This window comes from Phasianus colchicus, chromosome 10 (assembly GCF_987193195.1).
Source record: "Phasianus colchicus chromosome 10, bPhaCol1.hap1.1, whole genome shotgun sequence".
Lineage (NCBI taxonomy): Eukaryota > Metazoa > Chordata > Aves > Galliformes > Phasianidae > Phasianus > Phasianus colchicus.
In genome coordinates this window covers 3,426,965-3,444,803 of record NC_143445.1, presented here as the reverse complement: position 1 = coordinate 3,444,803, position 17,839 = coordinate 3,426,965, and the positions used below count along the sequence as shown (strand labels likewise).

The 17,839-nt window shown below is 43.0% G+C and overlaps 1 protein-coding gene and 1 long non-coding RNA gene across 4 annotated transcripts in view; one reads left to right on the top strand and one right to left on the bottom strand.

Moving 5' to 3' along the window:
* Nucleotides 1–17,839, top strand: part of MYO7B (myosin VIIB) — a 45,670-nt gene that overhangs the window by 10,105 nt on the left and 17,726 nt on the right. For both annotated transcript variants that reach the window (XM_090146983.1, XM_090146982.1), the window contains exons 13-30: nt 1,002–1,137; nt 1,408–1,568; nt 3,796–3,933; nt 4,834–4,986; nt 5,517–5,615; nt 6,154–6,248; nt 7,426–7,510; nt 8,815–8,943; nt 9,633–9,740; nt 9,960–10,139; nt 11,414–11,623; nt 12,423–12,587; nt 12,856–12,936; nt 13,369–13,496; nt 14,133–14,259; nt 15,281–15,400; nt 16,241–16,414; nt 17,348–17,575. In XM_090146983.1, the coding sequence (XP_090003109.1) occupies nt 1,002–1,137; nt 1,408–1,568; nt 3,796–3,933; nt 4,834–4,986; nt 5,517–5,615; nt 6,154–6,248; nt 7,426–7,510; nt 8,815–8,943; nt 9,633–9,740; nt 9,960–10,139; nt 11,414–11,623; nt 12,423–12,587; nt 12,856–12,936; nt 13,369–13,496; nt 14,133–14,259; nt 15,281–15,400; nt 16,241–16,414; nt 17,348–17,575 (2,517 nt within the window). The remainder of the gene's footprint in view (nt 1–1,001; nt 1,138–1,407; nt 1,569–3,795; nt 3,934–4,833; nt 4,987–5,516; nt 5,616–6,153; nt 6,249–7,425; nt 7,511–8,814; nt 8,944–9,632; nt 9,741–9,959; nt 10,140–11,413; nt 11,624–12,422; nt 12,588–12,855; nt 12,937–13,368; nt 13,497–14,132; nt 14,260–15,280; nt 15,401–16,240; nt 16,415–17,347; nt 17,576–17,839) is intronic.
* LOC149916524 (uncharacterized) lies at nt 9–7,488 on the bottom strand. 2 transcript variants are annotated; one of them, XR_016469538.1, is made up of 4 exons: nt 7,405–7,488; nt 6,201–6,258; nt 2,113–2,228; nt 9–312 (listed from the first exon to the last, which is right to left on the bottom strand). It is a non-coding gene; the product is annotated as an uncharacterized LOC149916524 (long non-coding RNA). The 2 variants fall into 2 exon arrangements; XR_016469537.1 differs by lacking the exon at nt 9–312 and having other exon boundaries at nt 1,165–2,228.

Genomic DNA, 17,839 nt, shown 5'->3' with positions numbered 1-17,839 from the left:
ACCTGTAATATTTGACTTTGAACACAGCACATCAACAATGCTTTACACACAGAAAAGTGCAGAGGAGGCTTTCAGAGACAATACCCCCTTTTAATTTGCTATATGAATACTTTCTCTGCCAGAGTGTGCTGTTCCTGGTACCTTGCTGTTTTGAAACTTTTACAGTTGTACCAGATGGAGAAGGAAGGAGACATGATCATTCTGAAGTGACTTTTTAGAAAATGTATGGATTTTCATATTGAGTATTGTTCTGCTATTGGTCTGGGCTGCATCTTCCTCTTTCTACTCTTGGATGACAGTCACAGTTGAGCACTGTAATCATGAAAAAAATGCCATTCTACAAAGGGCAGGCATCTCCAACAGAAGAACAGAGTTAAAGTAGCATCTGATCTCAAACATAGCTGCTGCAGATTTCCATGGTCTGCACATTTCCATGACAAGGGTAAGCAGGACTGTCAGTACAGGAATCAGATGGCAGCACCAGCTTATCTAGGAAAGCAAGCTTCTGCCTCAGCTCACCTGTAGTACTCAGGCAGCAATTTTAGAGGTTTGTGTACAAACAGAGAGCTTTCCCCTTTTTTTCCTGAGAAGAGGGTGGTCCCAATTGTAAGTCCTGTAATCAGGAGAAAAGTCTCTTCTATGATTCCCAGAGTACATGGCTTCTCAGATAGTACAGCACTACCATAACAGGGGAAGTGAGCAGAACTACCCTCACACACATCCCAAGGGGATGAGGATGTGATGGCACCAGCTGGCTGCTGGTAGAAGTCACAGTCCATGCTGGGTATCTGCTTTGGGCTGCCTTCTGGGGATCTCTGAGTCTTGTACCAGTAGGGCAATGAAAGCAGGTCCTGTGCACCTACCTGGTTACTTCACAAACAAGGGGCAGAATTTAGCCTTTGTTATCTTGAAGCACCTTATGTGTTTGTTTGCTGGGCATAGCCTTATGCTACAACAGAGAATCTATTTAACTGTCCTTTTCCACCTGTATTTGTTTCTAGGGCACAGATGCCACCATGCTTATCAAAATCAATTCCCTCCATGGAAAAAGTAGAGTCTATATCCCACCTAAGAGTGACCATGACACCAAGTTTGGCATTAACCACTTTGCTGGGGCTGTCTTTTATGAATCAAAAGGTGAGCCTTTCTTGGCTGGATGTGGAAGGTGAAGAGAAGAGCATCATTTGCCATGCTTTATGGCACTCCAGAGTAGTGTTGATCTGTAATTTCTCAAGATAAGAGTTCAAAACATTCAGGTTTATTTTGCTGAAGTCAGGAGGTCAAGAGGATTACTGTAAACTAATCATCAAGTTACTATAGATGAAATTGATTTTAGCTTGACAGAGTTGCATTAGAGCCAGTAGGCTGCAGAGATGACAAGCTGTTCTTTCTTTTTCCATCCTATAGATTTCTTAGAGAAAAACAGGGACACTCTGAGTGCTAATGTAATGCAAGTGGTTCATTCCTCCAAAAATAAATTCCTGAAGGAGATTTTCCAGGTGGAAACAACCCCAACTAGTCTGGGACGTGGTACTATCCGGCATCTTGGAAGTGACCAGGCCTACAAGGTTGGCTTACTGACACTGTGATGCAGAACCAGCTAATTTCCCTACTGTAATGCTCTGCCTGTTCTTGACCTTCGCTTTCTGTTGTACTGTTTCTGCACATGCCTTCCCCTTTCATTTCTTCAAAGGATTCTGAAGGAAAAGTTAGGAGAGTCCTGGCCTTTCCTGTCTTGCAGAGTGGCTGGCTAGCACAAAGAGCAAATAGCTGTGCTGTCACAGAAGGCCACTCCATCTCCCATAGACAGTCTCACCAACCTGCACATTGCTGCAGTGTTAGCTCTCCCTCCACATTCAGAGCCTTTGTGACAAAGTTGCTGGTGGCTAATTATCACAGAAACATCAGTGCCTGGAGGTATCAGGAGCCCCAGTGAAGTACAGCGGTCTGGAAATGCTGTGGGCCAGAGTTCAGGCTCTCTGCCTTGCTGCAGTTTTCTTTACTTCTGAGCCCTAAACCATGCAGCATCAGTATTGGGTGAAGGTACTTTCGCTTTTAGTGCTTATATCCCTCAGCTTCCTTCTCAGAGTGGAGGGTGAACAGTTGTCCTACCTGTTATCTCCCTATTCTCCTGGCATTTTTTTCTCATCCTGTTCTCTCTTCCTCAGTCTCTAGCCCAATGTGGCTTTTTGCTGTCCAGAACATCTGGCTACGGACAGGTAAACAACCTGTGGGAGAAAAAAAGTAGTATCAGATACAACATAGAGATGGTTTAGCATCTATTAAACATTATGAGTAACTTAAGATTAAATATCAGGCCTATCTATGTTGGTCTGATGGGTTTTTCTCTTTAAATAAGGTTGTGTTATTGGGGGGGGGGAAGTTTCCTTAGGAAAGCATTTAGAAAGTAGAGCAGCATGAAAAGAAAAAAACTACTAAACATGGACTACCATCCACAAAAACTCACCACCACCCCAGCAACAAGTTCCACCTAACAGTGTCATTTCTAAAGGTAGTCTGTGAAACTGGGAGACTGGCTTCAGCCTTCTGAGACCATCCCATTAATTTACTGGTACAGCAAAAAAACCCCTGGGGTCTGGGAGTGCAAACTGCTTTTTGGCACTAATGCACTTTAGACATCTATCTGATGTTATCGTATCTACTTCAAACAGATGTTTGCTAGGCCTAAAAAGCATCACAGCTGCTATGAAGTATTCCCAGGAGCTATTTTACAAGGCATGAGTGTTTGGTCGCTGGAGGGCAGCATTGCCACATAGCTGAGAGCAGAAGGTGGCAGCTCAGGTCTTGAAAAGGACACTTTAAATGTAAGAAACAGTAGAATGAGTGACTATAAAGGTCATTAAAGTAACGAGAGCCACTGGGATTTAAATTTATCTGGAGTAGGAAAAACAAACAAACAAGTGGGAAAAAAAAACCCACAACCTGAGCTAAAACAAAACAAAAAGTTTTATTGTGCTGTAATGACTCCAAGCTCATAGGAAGACTGTGGGAAAAAAGCCAGCAGATTCTTTTTGTTACTTGGAATCTGTGCTGCTCTCACTGTAATTTAATACACCCTTAAACACAAAAAGAGCAGTTAAGGCCTGTTGTGATAATGTTTGGAAGAGGACAAAGGTGGAACTGTGCTTGCAGGGAAGCTGAGGAAGTCAGGAGATAATTGCAGCCAAGTGCAATCCTTCTGGGCTTACATTAGTGCAGCTGGGGCAAAATTCAACTCAGAAGCTGTGAGGCATAAAGCACTGCATCTGCAGGCAAAAATAAAGCAGCTTTTACATTATTCTCCAGTAGAAGTTTGCCTTTCACTACTTACTGTAGTAGTGAAAGCAGGGAAACCACCCTAAACGTTAAAAGAAAGAGCTGTTCTGAATCCTAGCTAGCTATGAGCTGGCAGCAAACTGCCTGCCTGCTCAAGAGGCTATTTTTGGGAGTGGCTGTTTCCTGCCAAACTTTCAGGCGTGCATCTGTGAATAATAGCTTGGCACCCAAGCCCTGCACAAGGCACAGTCTTGGTTAGAAGAGACAGGCCTGTGTGGGCTCCTGTGGGTTGAATTTCTTCCACCACAGCCAGCCCTACTGCTAGAACTTACACCCATGTAGTGCTGGGTATCAGTGAGGTTGTAAGATTTGCAGAAGGCAGATTTAGCTCCCTTGTAGGTAAATAACATTTCCTGGCAGTTGTATGGTACCATTACCTAGCACAGAAATAGAAAGCTGTATTAACTGGCCCTCTGATGATGAACAATGTAGCAGACAGCATGTGCTTATTCTTCCCAGGGCCTGGATACCACCAAACGGCTCTCTACTCTGGGGGGCCAGTTCAAGCAGTCCCTGGAAAAGCTAATGAAAATTCTTGGTCAGTGCCAGCCATACTTCATCCGCTGCATCAAACCCAATGACTACAAGAAACCACTGGTAATAATTTAACAATATGAAATCTTGTTTTCCTTAAACTTTTTAATGAGAAAAAGCTGTCAGTTGCAGTGTAGGATTTTCTATCTGTACTTCAGACAAGAACTGGAGGATGAGGTATTACTGCAATGAAAAGGGCAGTATGATATAGCAAGGTTCATTTATAAAATCATCTGTAAATCGATCCTAGAGTGATGGGCTGCCAAAAGAGCACTGGGAGCAGCTCTAGAAGCCATTCTTGTAAACAGAGAACTGGAGAGTTTCCAACCCCCAGCAAGGGGACAAATAAAAACTGAGATCCAGCAATGACTATACCATGAAATAGCTTGAGAGAGATAAAGAAAGCTGTGGGTGAGAAGGATGATACAGCTAGATTTGACACCACAGAAGAAGCTCAAGAAGAAGCTCATTTGTCATTAAAATGTTTGGCTGGATCTTGGGGGATCAAAACCCAGTTTTAGACTGGGTTTTGTTTGTTGTTGGTCGAGTGACTTAATTGTTTTTAATGTTGTGCATGTGGATTAGTGAGCCTATTTTTTAAGAAACTAGGAGCAGTCATGCTGTGCTAAGCCCAAAGGAGATAAGTTTCTATTGCAGTTTCTTGCACCTGCAAAACAATATGATCATTCACCTGAATTTACATTTATAGAATTGAAGATGGTTGCTAAAGCCAGTCAGAACTTAATAGGCTGTTTCTGCTGCCAAACACATGTGAAGACTTTAAAGTGGCATGTTTATGCCCATAATTAATTAGTCTGGGACACTGAAATAAGAGTACAATTAAGAAAAGCATAGTAGCCTGTTTTGCAGTTCTCTGAGTTCTCAGGTTAATAGATGTGTTCTGAGGAACGTTGCATGTGCAGCCTCTTTCTGTGCTAACTCCTTGTCTGCTCTCTTTTGCAGCTGTTTGACCGGGGGCTGTGTATCAAACAGCTGCGATACTCAGGGATGATGGAGACCATTAGGATCAGGAAAGCTGGCTACCCAGTTCGTTACACCTTTGAGGAGTTCTTTGAGAGATACAGAGTCCTCCTGCCGTGGTCTGCTCTAGAACCGGTGTGTTAGCACGTGCTTGCTTTAAGCAAATCTAACTCTTCCTTATGAGGGGTTAGGTCTTTCCCACTGGAGAAAGTTCTTAGATTACTGCTGGCACAACAGAGAGAGAGCTGTCATCACTGGAATGGTAGCTAAATATTGAGAACCTCACTTGGACCTCAGCCGAAAGTAGAGCGCTGTTAGGTCCAGCTAATCCTGGACTTGCTCCACATAGACACTCCAGGCAGGATGGCATTACTACTGCCCTCAAGTTGTTTGTTTTTCTGCAATCACACACTTCTGACATAGTCAGAATTGACAGTTTTCCTGTCATTTTAACTCTGGAATGCTTCACCAAGCACTAATGTTCCTCCTTTTCTTGACCATTTGAGCTGAACACTTTCATTCATTATCCTGTTGGCCCAGAGGTCTGTCAGACCTCATCTGTTTGCATTCTTTGCTCACTGAAATGCAGGGCCATAGGTTCCTTACATAGTACAGCCACTTTGTTTCCAAACAAGCCCTAACATAATGATACTTTTGCACATCAGGTGAAGAATGATGCTCGACAGTGCTGTATCAGAATCTCTGAAGCAGTGCTGGGCAAAGACGAAAGCTGGCAGGCTGGAAAAACAAAGATTTTCCTTAAAGTAAGTAAAAAGAACAGTTTGTTGTCTCTTCTCCTGAAGAACTGGGCACTTCACCATAAAGCTTGACCTGTCAGCACAAGAGCGGTGGCCTAGAAGGACTGAGTTCACTTAAAGGTCTCTCTTAGAACTCACACTCTTGAAGACAATGTAATTTGATGGACACAAGCTTGGTGTAGGAATGGGCTGATACTTTCCCTGTTCTCCAGTGGGGTAGCTGAAACAGTAGAGTGTGATGCATTGGACTCTGCTCAAGTGCAGAGCATAAAAAGTAACTGCATACCAGCATGCTGTCACAGGGAACTTCCTTGCCCTAAGTAAGGTAAAAAACATCCCTTCTTTAGGCAGATTCTGTGCGTGTTCATTGCTACTGCCACACACAGCATGGCTGGGTGGTGCACACTCTTTCTACTGCAGATTGCACATTTGAATCCCAGCTTGCACTACGTCACGCTGATTCTGCACCTCTTTCAGAACTTGTGCCCAGTTTTCAGAAGTGGGGATGTCTGTTCAACTGTATATCAATATTTTCTTTTAACAGGATTATCATGATACAATATTGGAGTTAGAACGACAGAAAATACTCACAGATAAGGTTCTTCTTATCCAGAAGGTGATGAGAGGTTTCAAGGACAGGTCAGTGATGCTATAGAAGGGAATTTGATTAGGTTTGAAGCACAAACATTTGTACTGATCTTTAACATTCTCACTGAAACTCTTCTGCTTATGAAGCGTATCAGTCCTAACTTCCACTGGCCCTAAATTCTATGCTCATCATGTAACAGTGCATCTATGCAAGTTTTGCACAAAGATTTGTTCTGTCTCAGTTTACTATAATTATGCTTTTCAAAATGCAGGATTTCTGCACGTGCAGCTGAGAGGAAGGGTTGGAAGGAAGATATGCACTTAATATTCATAGCACACAGCACAGATACCTTATCAGGAATCTGGAAAACAGGAAGTTTGTGTGCAGTTTGTTCTTTCCAGAGCTACAAGGACCTTCTTTTTCAGTATACTTCTTTAATATAAGACATAAAAAAAAAAAAATAGTAAAGATAGAAAACTAAATAGGAAACTACCTAGTCCTCCACCTTGACAAAGATACACAACTCTTGTTTGGTTTGAAATATCTTCAAAAGGGATATTAAGTCACTGCCAAAAAAAATAGTTGTCCTCAATAAATGCTTTATGTTATTATCTGTATTTATTAATTTTGTGCCACCCAATCAGAAGCATAATATAAGACTAACTGCTGGGTTGGTTTAAAAATGTTCCTAACAGTGGAGAAGCAGTTGCTGAGGATATTCTCACACCTTTAAGGTCAAAGTCAGATATGTCAAAGTAGATTACTAATATTTTTATCTCATCCTTTCTACTTGCAAATGGATAACAAAACAAATATGAAAGCTCTCACTGGTGCCTTCACTGAACTGAATTGGTGCTGCTTCACCTCCAGGACGAGCTGAGCTCACATGAAATTCCCCAGGGGCTGTGTTATGTAAAGGTTCAGCAAAACAGCCTCTTCTCACATCTCCATCAGCCAGGAGAAGGCATAAGACAACAAAACACTTTCAGTGAGGATTATCTCATAGTTGAGCTTCAGATTTGCCCTAGCAAGTTGTTTACTAGCAACGGAGCTAGTTAGCGTAGCTTTAGTTTTTCTGACTAGTATTCCTATTCAGCAACAATGGCTGAGATCAGAGCGCGGAAATCCCATAAATAGAAAAAAACCCACCACCTTTATTTTTTATTCTTATCCTATGAAGCAGCAGAGATAACTATTGCTTCTCACCTCATTTGTCTGTTTGCATAGGAAGCAGTTTTTGAAACAGAGGAAGTCTGCCATAGCTATCCAAGCAGCTTGGCGAGGCTACTGCTGCCGGAAGGATTTCAGGATGGTAAGAAGCACGTGTGTGTGTGTGTATGTGTGTGTGTAACAACCAGAAAGATCAGCACAGTAGATTAGCAATACAGGAGATACAATAACAGAGAGACTAGTGCGACAGAGAGGTGTTCTGCAGAACAAAGAAAAGTGCTCGCTCCTCTCTGAAGATCAAGGCTCACAGGAAAAACTCCACAAGGGAAAAATCTTCAACCAGAAAACCTTCCCCAGTGGCAGTCAGCCCTTAAACGAGGTCTAAGGGAGGTGCAGCCAGGCTCCACTCCTTCCAGTCACACAGCTGAACTGCCTTCACCTGTGTTCCCAGGGCTGACCGGCTCCTTTCCCCAGGTGTTCAATCAGTGGGTCAGGCTGGGACTCAACGATTAGGATACAGTATGTCTGTATTTATATACCATCCCTCCCCAGCTGAGGGGAGTAGAGAGAATTAAAATATTCACAAATTAAGAGGGGAAAAACAAAATGGCAGGGTACAAGGAAGGGGTTTGTTGGGCCTAAGGAAGACTCTGGGGTATCTCATGGCTTGCTGAGCCTGTGATGATTCTGCTTACTGGTGAAATAGTAACCCAACTAACCTCTGGCAGGCCTGGCTCCAGCATCCTGGCACCCCAGTGCTCCCACACTCCTTCTGTTCCAAGGCTGGCATTTGTGCATCACTGACAAGCTGTGATCAAAGGGTCTTCCACAACAGTTAGAGCAAACAGACTGGGAATGTGTAACAAAGCGTATCAATCTCTCTCTCCCTTTTTTTTTTTTTTTTTTTAATAATGGCTGAACTTGTATAGATTGACATTTTTGTGGGTGAAAGAAGTTGGAATGTACTGATGGTGCTCATATATTGTGTGTTTCTGTGGGAGAGATTTTTAATATATGAGAACCTCCCATTCATAAAGAGCGAGAGGAGAAACTGCCAGTTTCAGTCAGGAACATTTTCTATTTTGTGTCAGTGACCCAGTCCCTATCTGAAGATAAGACTGCCCCATCTATTTCTGACTCAGCTCTCCCAAAGCTATGCCCTGTTTGTTTTTTTTCCCATACACTTAGTTTAATTTCTGCTCTTTTTTCCCTTGTCATCATCTCAGGCTAATCCCTAGAAAGGGTCCTCAAAAGAACACTCCCTCACATGATTTTAAAGGCTGAACTATCAGAAATCAAAGTATTCCTTTGGAGAGCAGCATTCCGTTAACCTCTTCCAATGTCTTTATCCAACTACTGAATTTTGTTGTCTTCTACTCATCTCACTGAACCCCAGACTCACTTGTTTGAATCATGATCACTTCTTTTTTTCTCCACCTCCTACAGATTATGCTGGGCTTTGGGCGCCTGCAGGCCCTCTACCGGAGCCGGCAGCTTGCTAAGCAGTATGAAACAGCCCGGGCACACATCATCAGGTTTCAAGCTGCATGCCGTGGTTATCTAATACGTCAAAAGGTAGCAGCACAGATGAAAGCTGTTTGTGTTACATACAGGCATATACAAGGGGCATATTTTCTTGCCAAACTTCACAGAGGATGAAGAGGGAGGTATACATATGTGTCCAGATATTTTGTCAACGTGACGTTGTTTCTATGAGGTTCTGAGGCATAATGACCAGTAAGTGTTGCCACAGCATAGCACCAGATGTGGATATTTATTTTGGAACATTTTATTTTGAGGTACAAAAGCAGGTATGATCTTATTTACACGTTCTTTATATATTCATTTCCATGGATCAGAACTTCAGTGACAGAGCAGAAATGTTTTTGACAGAATGAAAGATAAAAGGATAAAAGTCATTCCTGCAAAGGAAGATTAATTTCTACAGCAAGACCTGTTAAAGTCACTTAGAGATACATCTAAGAGGGGATCCTGATGTAGTGTATATTGGTATGCACTGCCAGATAAAGTCTTGTACGTACTACCTTGGCTATCTATTGCCAAGGGAACTCTTGCTGTGGTTTTCTTTTTGTATTATATCTTGTACAAACAAGACAAAGCCAGTTAGCAGATCTCTGCCTGTGGCTCATTCCCTAAATAGAATAGTCCCTGTTGGGATGAAACCCTGGTGTGGACAGCTTGCTAATGGTGTAACTTGCTCAGCAGTTTTGGAAACAGTAACAGAATGGTTCTGTTGCCTACAGAACAAAGTCAAGCTGGAAGCAAGGAATATCCGCTTGGAAGAAGAGGAACGTCTCATTAGCATCGTTGGCCCAGTGAAAGCAAGGGAAGAAGCTATGAGGTTAGAAAAGGTAGGTATGTCAGCTAAGGAATACTGAACATAATATGCTTTTCCTGTATAATCACTAAGTGATGCAGTTCTTGAATACAGAACATTATTGTTAATAGACCAACAGTCTACAAAGACAACTGTAGGAGCAAAGCACTTTGCAATTGTGTTTTATCCTCACACCCATTTCTTTTAGCAGAATTATGTTCCAATCATGCTTAATGAACTTCTGTGTTTAAAGGAACACCTAGCTGCTCTGGAAGAAGAGGAGGAGGAAGAAGGACAAAGGATGAATGATGATTTTGTCGACAGACACACAAATTATGATGTTATCAGTGACCAGGAGATGGTGGACAAAATTTTTGGATTTTTACCTTCTATGATTGGAGGCCAAGAAGGACAGGCTCCTCTGGGCTTTGAGGTACAGTGTTCATGTTCATGTAAATCTAACAAATCTGTTCGAATTCCATCAGTGGTCAATTCTATTTACTGAACTGTACAGACAGAACCTGCTTTCAGAGGTCAGTTCCCAAAAGTTTTTGGTCACCTGCCATTGAGGGACTGTGTGTCATCAAAAAGCACTTCATATTTATTTCTTTATCCCAGTAGACCCCCACCAAATAATGCTATTCTGTCCATTTTGGAACCAGCCACATGATCTGCTGCCAGAGTTCTCAATGATTTTCCAGCTGGCACAAGCTGGAATTTCATGACCTAAGTTATCTCATGTTCTGAAAAGCAAAATTTGACTGACAGCTTCAGAATAGGCTGGACATCTACTATCTACTACTGTCCATCTGGACAGATGGAGTAGGGAGAGTAGGTAGAATAGAATAGAGTGGGCTGGGTTGTACAGGATATGAGCAGTAAGACAGAACCTGCATTTTGCAACCAGCAGCTTTCTTGGTTAGCTGAAGACCAGGGCAGGAGAACAAACTGTGAATCCCAGTAGTCTGTTGGTGGTGGCTGAAAAATGGCTTTAGTGTTAGCTGGAAAGTACATAAAATATCAGATGAGAGAGAAAAAGATGCTTCTTACCATAGAATGACAGAATGGCTTAGGTTGGAAGGGACCTTAAAGATTATCTAGTTCCAACCCCCCTGCCATGGGGCCCCATCCAAACTGGCTGCCCAGAGCCCCATCCAGCCTGGCTTTGAGAACCTCAGGGAATGAGACATCTGCAGTTTCTCTGGCAGCCTGTGCTAGGGCCTCACCATCCTCTGAGTAAAAAATTTCCTTCTAACATCTCATCTAAATCTCTTTAAGTTTAAAATCATTCCCCTTGTCCTGTCACTTTCTGTCCATGTAAAAAGTCAATCTTCCTCCCATTTATAAGTTCCCCTTTAAGTACTGTAAGGCTGCAATGAGGTCACCCCAGAGCCTTCTCCAGGCTGAACAAGCTGAGCTCTCTCAACCTATCTTCATAGGTGCTTCAGCCATTTGTGGCCTTCTCTGGACCTGCTTCAACAGCTCTGCATCACTCCTGCACTGGGGCCTGATCACAGTACTCCAGATGGGGTCTCATGAAGGCAGAGCAGAGGAGACAATCCCCTCCCTCTCCCTGCTGCCACCCCTCTGTTGGTGCAGCCCAGGGTACAGTTGGCCTTTCAGGCTGCGGGTGCACACTGCTGGCTCATGTCCAGATTTTTGTCCACCAGAACTCCCAAGTCTTTTTCTTCCTCATGTTCTGCACAGGATTTGGAAACAAAGCCCAGCAAGCTGGAAGAAGTGGACCTGGACACGATTCCTATGAGCGTGGAGCTAGAAGAGGAAGCAGATGGCTTGGAAGACTACACCTTCCCAAAGTTTGCAGCTACTTATTTCCAGGGGTCGTCTACACATACACACATCCGGAAGCCACTACGGCACCCATTACTCTACCATGACGACAAGGACAACGTCCTGGTATCTTGCTCCTTGTTGATGAACTTGCTCCCCTCACCTCAGGCACAGTCCTAGGAGCCAGAGACTTTAGAGCCAAGCAGATACTCCTAATCACTTGTATGAAAGTAGTTGTTCACATCAGCATTTTGTAGTGCTTTGCAAGCAGGCATTTCACATAGATGCCTGCCTAGCACAAGATCTTTGGTCACCATCTTTGCTCAGAGAGCACTCTGAGGCTTATTGTGACTTCTTCAGATATCCTCTGGGGCCAAAAGTGGACAGAGGAAGCATCAGAGCTTGCCTAACTCTCTACTCTTGTGAGGGTTGCTGCTCTGTGAGCTAGGACAGAAATGGAGAGGCAACCTGGGCCTCCAGATTTTCCTGTTGAATCACAGAAGGATGAAGAAGGGGAGCTTTTCTTGATGCTAAGCAGCATTGTAGAATGCTGCAAAAAACGTTGCTTACTAGTTCTGGGTGTCAGGGCTCCTGGAAGAGCTTGCAGCACTGCTTCTCTGCCCAGGTGGGTAAAGGCAGAGTGCTGTTCAGCGATGGTTTCTCTTTTTCACTCCAGCCACAACACACCTATGAAGTGCCAGTAAAGAGGAGTGCTGAGAGCATATCTGATATTCCCACTAGGGCTGCATCCTCTTCCTGAGAGTGTTGTGAATGTTGCTCATGTGGTTGGACAAGAAAGTAAACTTCAGGTGTGAACGGCAGGAAGAGACAGGGATTAACAGCTTGAACTGGGTAAAAGAAGGAAGAAATATTGTGAGGCATTCTGTGACTTGGCAGGGTCTGACTGTGCCTCCTGTCTCTGCAGGCTTCTCTAGTTGTGTGGGTTACCATCCTGAGATTCATGGGGGACCTACCAGAGCCAACAATGTTTGCCAAGAATGCCACCAAGAGCGGTTCTATGATGACGCAGATATATGACACACTTGGCAGAAAAAATCAAGTCCAGTTCAAGAATGACAGCCCAGATATGGTGAGATGATCAAGCTATGTTTGTATTTTCATGTGCTTTCCCTGGTTTCTGTGCTGTTCTACTGAGACAGAAAAGCTGAGGAACTTTTGCATGCTGCTGTACTTGAAATAGCAATTGCAAAAGGATGCGGGGTTGATCCCAGGAGGACAACACAGCTCCTTCTGGTCAGAGGAGACCAAACAAAAACATCTCTATTTGACTATCTTTTCTTTCTCCATGAATAGTTCTTGCTGTGCATAATTTCCTATATTGGCAATATTTGTTGTAGAGAGAAAGCAAAAAGGATAACAAGATTTCCAAGGGCATCTCTTCCCTGAAGCTGAAACGGTCCTCCAAGTTGACAGGGAAGGTAAGAACTGGAAATAAATGGCCCTTCAGGCTCTTTGCCTGGACCTTCATCCATTGTGCACTGATACTCATTCTCTGGCAGTTTCACTTCAACCCTTACTGCTGAAGAGGGTGAACAGTTTATGACTGTGAATTGTTGATATTACAGAACAGTTTACCCAAAGCCCTGAGTAGACTAAGAAGCACCATGTGCTTAGGGCTGTACAGGACGGTACCAGAAAGTTTTCCTAGCCAGGAATAATAGTGCAGAAACGCTGTATTTTATGAGTTAGGTTTTGTGGGGAGTAAGATCTGTTCCTAACTGCCATTGCTCTCAGCAGGAAGAGTTTTAGCCAGAAAGACTGAAAAGGAATGTCTCTTATTTCCAGGACAGCTGCCTGGTAAGAGGGAAGGTTTCTAGAGCACTCCAGGAGCTCTGATTGGTTTCTTTCAGGTAACAGACCAGCTGAAAAGTGGAGAAGAGGGTTTCCAGGAGGACAGCTCAATCTCTGAGAGACCCATGTCCAACCTAGAAAAAGTGCACTTCATCATTGGCAATGCAATTCTGCGCCCTGCCATCAGGTAGGAAACTTGCACTTCCTTTCTAGGATGAGGCACTCATTACATCAAGGAAATCCCCCTTCCTAAATCCATGGGGCACTTTTCTAGTGCTGGAAATGTCCCTTTTTATCTCTGAAGATTCCCAACTGAAAGTCCAAACCAAACACTTAGACCATAAGCCAAATACCACTGTTTCCTCAGTTTCCTAAAAGTATGAAATGAAGCAGGATGCTCCCCCTCCTCCTTATCCCCAAACCCACATATGCACTGACAGACAGGAGCCATGAGACACAAGCCACATACTGTGGAGAGCTTAGAGCCAGCTTCACATAAAGGAGACAGCAGAGCTATCTGGCATCTGGATGAAGCAGGAATTGTTATCCCCACCCAGCTCCCTGGCTTGTCACAGCAGGAATTCCAGCACAGGAACTGAACTTGAACTGGTTGAGTAACAAGGGGTGGCAGAGGACACTAGGCTTACGTTGAGCCTTTTCCTACCAACACCAGTTATTTCCAGCTGTACACTACAGGTGGTATCCTAGTTAATGTGGCTAAATCTAGCTCAGATCTACTTCTTTCTGTCAAGCTTGCAATGGAAATGTCTATTTCTATCATCATTATCTTTTGCTTGTTTTATTTTTGGGTGTTTTATTACAGAGATGAGATTTATTGCCAGATTTGCAAACAACTCACTGAAAACAGCAGCAGGAGCAGCTATGCTCGAGGCTGGATACTTCTGTCACTTTGCCTTGGTTGTTTTCCCCCTTCAGACACATTTGTGAAGGTACATTATTCACCTTTCCTATAGCAGCTCAAATGCCTCAGCTGACCTGGTTTCTTTTGTTTTGCAGTGTTTTGACACAAATAGCCACATAAAACATCTGGCTGCCATAGCAGCTGGTGCTATGATTCAGTGGGAATGGTCTCATCTCATGCTTATCTTGTAATTTAAAGAAATGAACACTGTACTCATATTAAATTATTTTTCACGACTTGCCGTGCAAGTTAGAAACTGTAGTTGATACAGCTCTTATTTGAGATCTTTAAGAATCTAGCAAATGTTATCCTCTTCTGCTTTTCCATCATTTTAAACCCATCTTTAGTTACAAAACTAGTAATTAAGTATACTCAGAAGTCCAGTGTAAAATAACCCCACATATTTTATCAGTTTTTACCCTGTATTTCCAAGCCCCATAAAACTAAATAGATTTAGATTTTAGCTCCTTAATATATATTTTTAATACCTTAATTTCTAAATTGAGTTGGATAAATCCACTTCACCACAGAAAAACAAACAGTGGATCCAAATTGACATCAGCCTCAGAAGCATACAGAGTCCATAGATATCCCTGAATCTTTATTTATTCAATACACTTGCTCAAATGATAAATGCTCAAACCATAAATGCTGCTAGATGGACACAGCTTGCAACAAACCAGACACAAATCCAAGACATATTTCAACACCAGTCTTTAACCAAAGTGTGAGCTGTGCAGAATTCATGGAAGACTTGACTTCCTCCAGTTCCCTTTTTCTAATCAATACCTTCAGGAATACTCTTAATCATAAAAACAACCAAGCGACTGACCCATGATTGCACTAAATACAGATCAAATATGTAAATATAAGTCCATGCTTATACCACATCATCCAAGATATCGAAGCCATACAAACTCTGAAAGCTCAGTTTCTCCAGTCTTTCTTTTCCAAAGATCATTCTAAGCCAGTCTGTTAGCTACAAAAGGCTTCTAGTGTTTTATGGTCATTTATGTTTCCTAATTCATCCTTACACTCTGTGCATACAGTACCTACTGAATTTCATCCACAATGGACCCTCAGGCTATGCACCATATTGTGCTGAACGTCTGAGACGTACCTATGTCAATGGAGCAAGGACTGAACCTCCAAGCTGGCTGGAACTTCAGGTAACTTTTCTTTATGCTTAATTATATTGATCTGTGTCATTTTATGCTAGACTGCATTTACTGACCTATGCCAACAGATCTTCCTAAGTGCAATCATGGACACATGGAGTTTGAAGACAGCTTCATTATTCTGCGCAGCTTCTTAGAAATGGCTCTTCTGGCTGTTCCATTAACCTAAACCCCATGGAAGACATAAGTTAGAGCTGCAGCATGTGATTTGCAAACACTCAGGAGCTCTAGACCATAACAGTTTACTATGGGAAACTTTACCCACCGTTTTTGGAAGGAACTGAGCAGGGCTTATGCTTTTAAAATGGAGAGAGGACGTGTGAATGATAGCAAGGGTTACATTGCCCTGCCCCTTCCTTTAAATGTCAGCCTTGGTACTCGTAATTAGAAGTCACGTATACTGTAAATGAAGATCTCAGTTCTATTTCTTCCTAAATCTGAGTGACCCCATCACCTACCGTGCATTCTCCTAGGCAAAATACTTCCTGCAGTTCATCTCTCTGCTGATGCACAAGAGGCTACACCCAAAAGTCAACATGCTAAAAAGGCCTCAGGAAAAATCTATCAGTTCACACTGTATGAATCAGTCAGCTCCCCTGAGCTGTGGGGAGTTGGACACTGGATTCCAGTGGATTCCAGTGCTGCTCCAGGGACATCATTTATACTTAAGACTTCCTATACATTGAAGAAACTGTGAGCTTTGGAGGCTCACTGTGTTGACTAGGGTGAAGGTATAGGGTATGGAGCTCCTAACTGTAAATGCCTTCTTCAGTTTTTAAGAAAATAAGGTTTGCCCACAATTGTTTCTCTCGTTTTACCTTTGGCTTGCAGGCAACAAAGCAGAAGAAACCCATTATGTTTAATGTCACCCTGATGAACGGCCAGAGCATCACTGTCCCTGCAGATTCTGCTTCCACTGCCAAAGAGATCTGTCAGTTCATAGCAGATAAAACCAAACTGAAGGATATCTTTGGTTTTTCACTCTACATTGCTGTGTTTGATAAGGTAAGGTGTAGAAAAGTAGAACTGAAGCTGTCTTCTCTTTCTGTAGAATTACTGCTGTGAAGACTACCTGGACAGACACCTGTTCTGGTTCCAGAGTTTGAATCAAATCAGTTCTGAACACCAGCTGAATCCCAGGGCAGTGCAGTACTGTTCCTGCCCTGTTCTGGGATCCCACCCCTGCTGGCCATGCATGCAGCACTCAGAGATGCTGCAGTAGGGTGAAACTAGTAGGTCTCACACAATAGAGTGCCTGCTCAAAGATGGATTTCCCACCTGCACTGCTGAACACAGCTTTCTTGTCCTGTGTCACAGTACTGCTGATGCAGTCCTTACTACATGGCACATACATTGAAAGCTGTGTTTTTTGCCAGTGTTGCTACTATAAGCTCACATGCTGGCATTTTTGTCTTTTTTTAAAAACAGTAATACTGGAGAACGGATGTACACAACAGGATGACATCTTGATGCTCACTGAGGCTCCAATTAAAAAAAATAAATAAATAATAATAATAATTCAGACATCATGGCTCTAGGCGACCTGATCCAGCTGTGGTGTGTCCCTGTTCATTGCAGTGGATATGGACTGGATGGCCTTAGAGGTCCCTTCCAAATGTCAAGATTCTGTGATCATTTTAGTTTAAATTATAGCAAGACTTGCATGCACATTTAAGGGAATATACAAGGGATGAGCAAAAGTACAAGGAGGCAAACAGCAGACTGCAAATCTTGCAGCAATGCCTTTTTATCTTCCAACTAATTTTCCCCAGTAGCACCCCTAAACATAAGAATACACATAATTAAAAGTGTAACTTCCACATCCATCTACTCACCTTTTCAGACACTTCTATTTTTGTGTTGGGAGTATTGGCTTTGCTGTCCTTCACTCAGATGCAATACAGGCATGCCAGTAAATGCAGTGTCCCTTTGTTCCAGGTGTGGTCACTGGGTGGAGGACGGGATCATGTCCTAGATGCCATCTCTCAGTGTGAGCAGCTGGTGAAGGAGCGGGGCACACATGAACGCCATGCACCCTGGAGACTTTACTTTCGAAAGGAAATTTTCACCCCATGGCACAACTCCCAGGAGGATCCCATCAGCACTGATCTCATTTACCACCAGGTCATTCGTGGCATCCGATTTGGAGAATACCGTTGTGAGAAGGTGTGTCTCCTTATCCTCCTCCTAGAGAGAGCAAACTAAATGAACATTTCCTGTGCATTTAAAAGCAAGAGGATGAACAAAGTTTCTAGCAGCTGTGCACAACTCTTCCTTTCTATGGACAGTTCCAGTCCAGGTGATTGAGCCAGCTGTCACGCGGCCAGCTGTAATAATTCTTTGCCTGCAACATTCAGTTCACATGACAGCTGGAGGCATGTTTCAGAGAGGCAGTTTGGGTCCTTTTAAAATATCTTTGTTAATAATCTC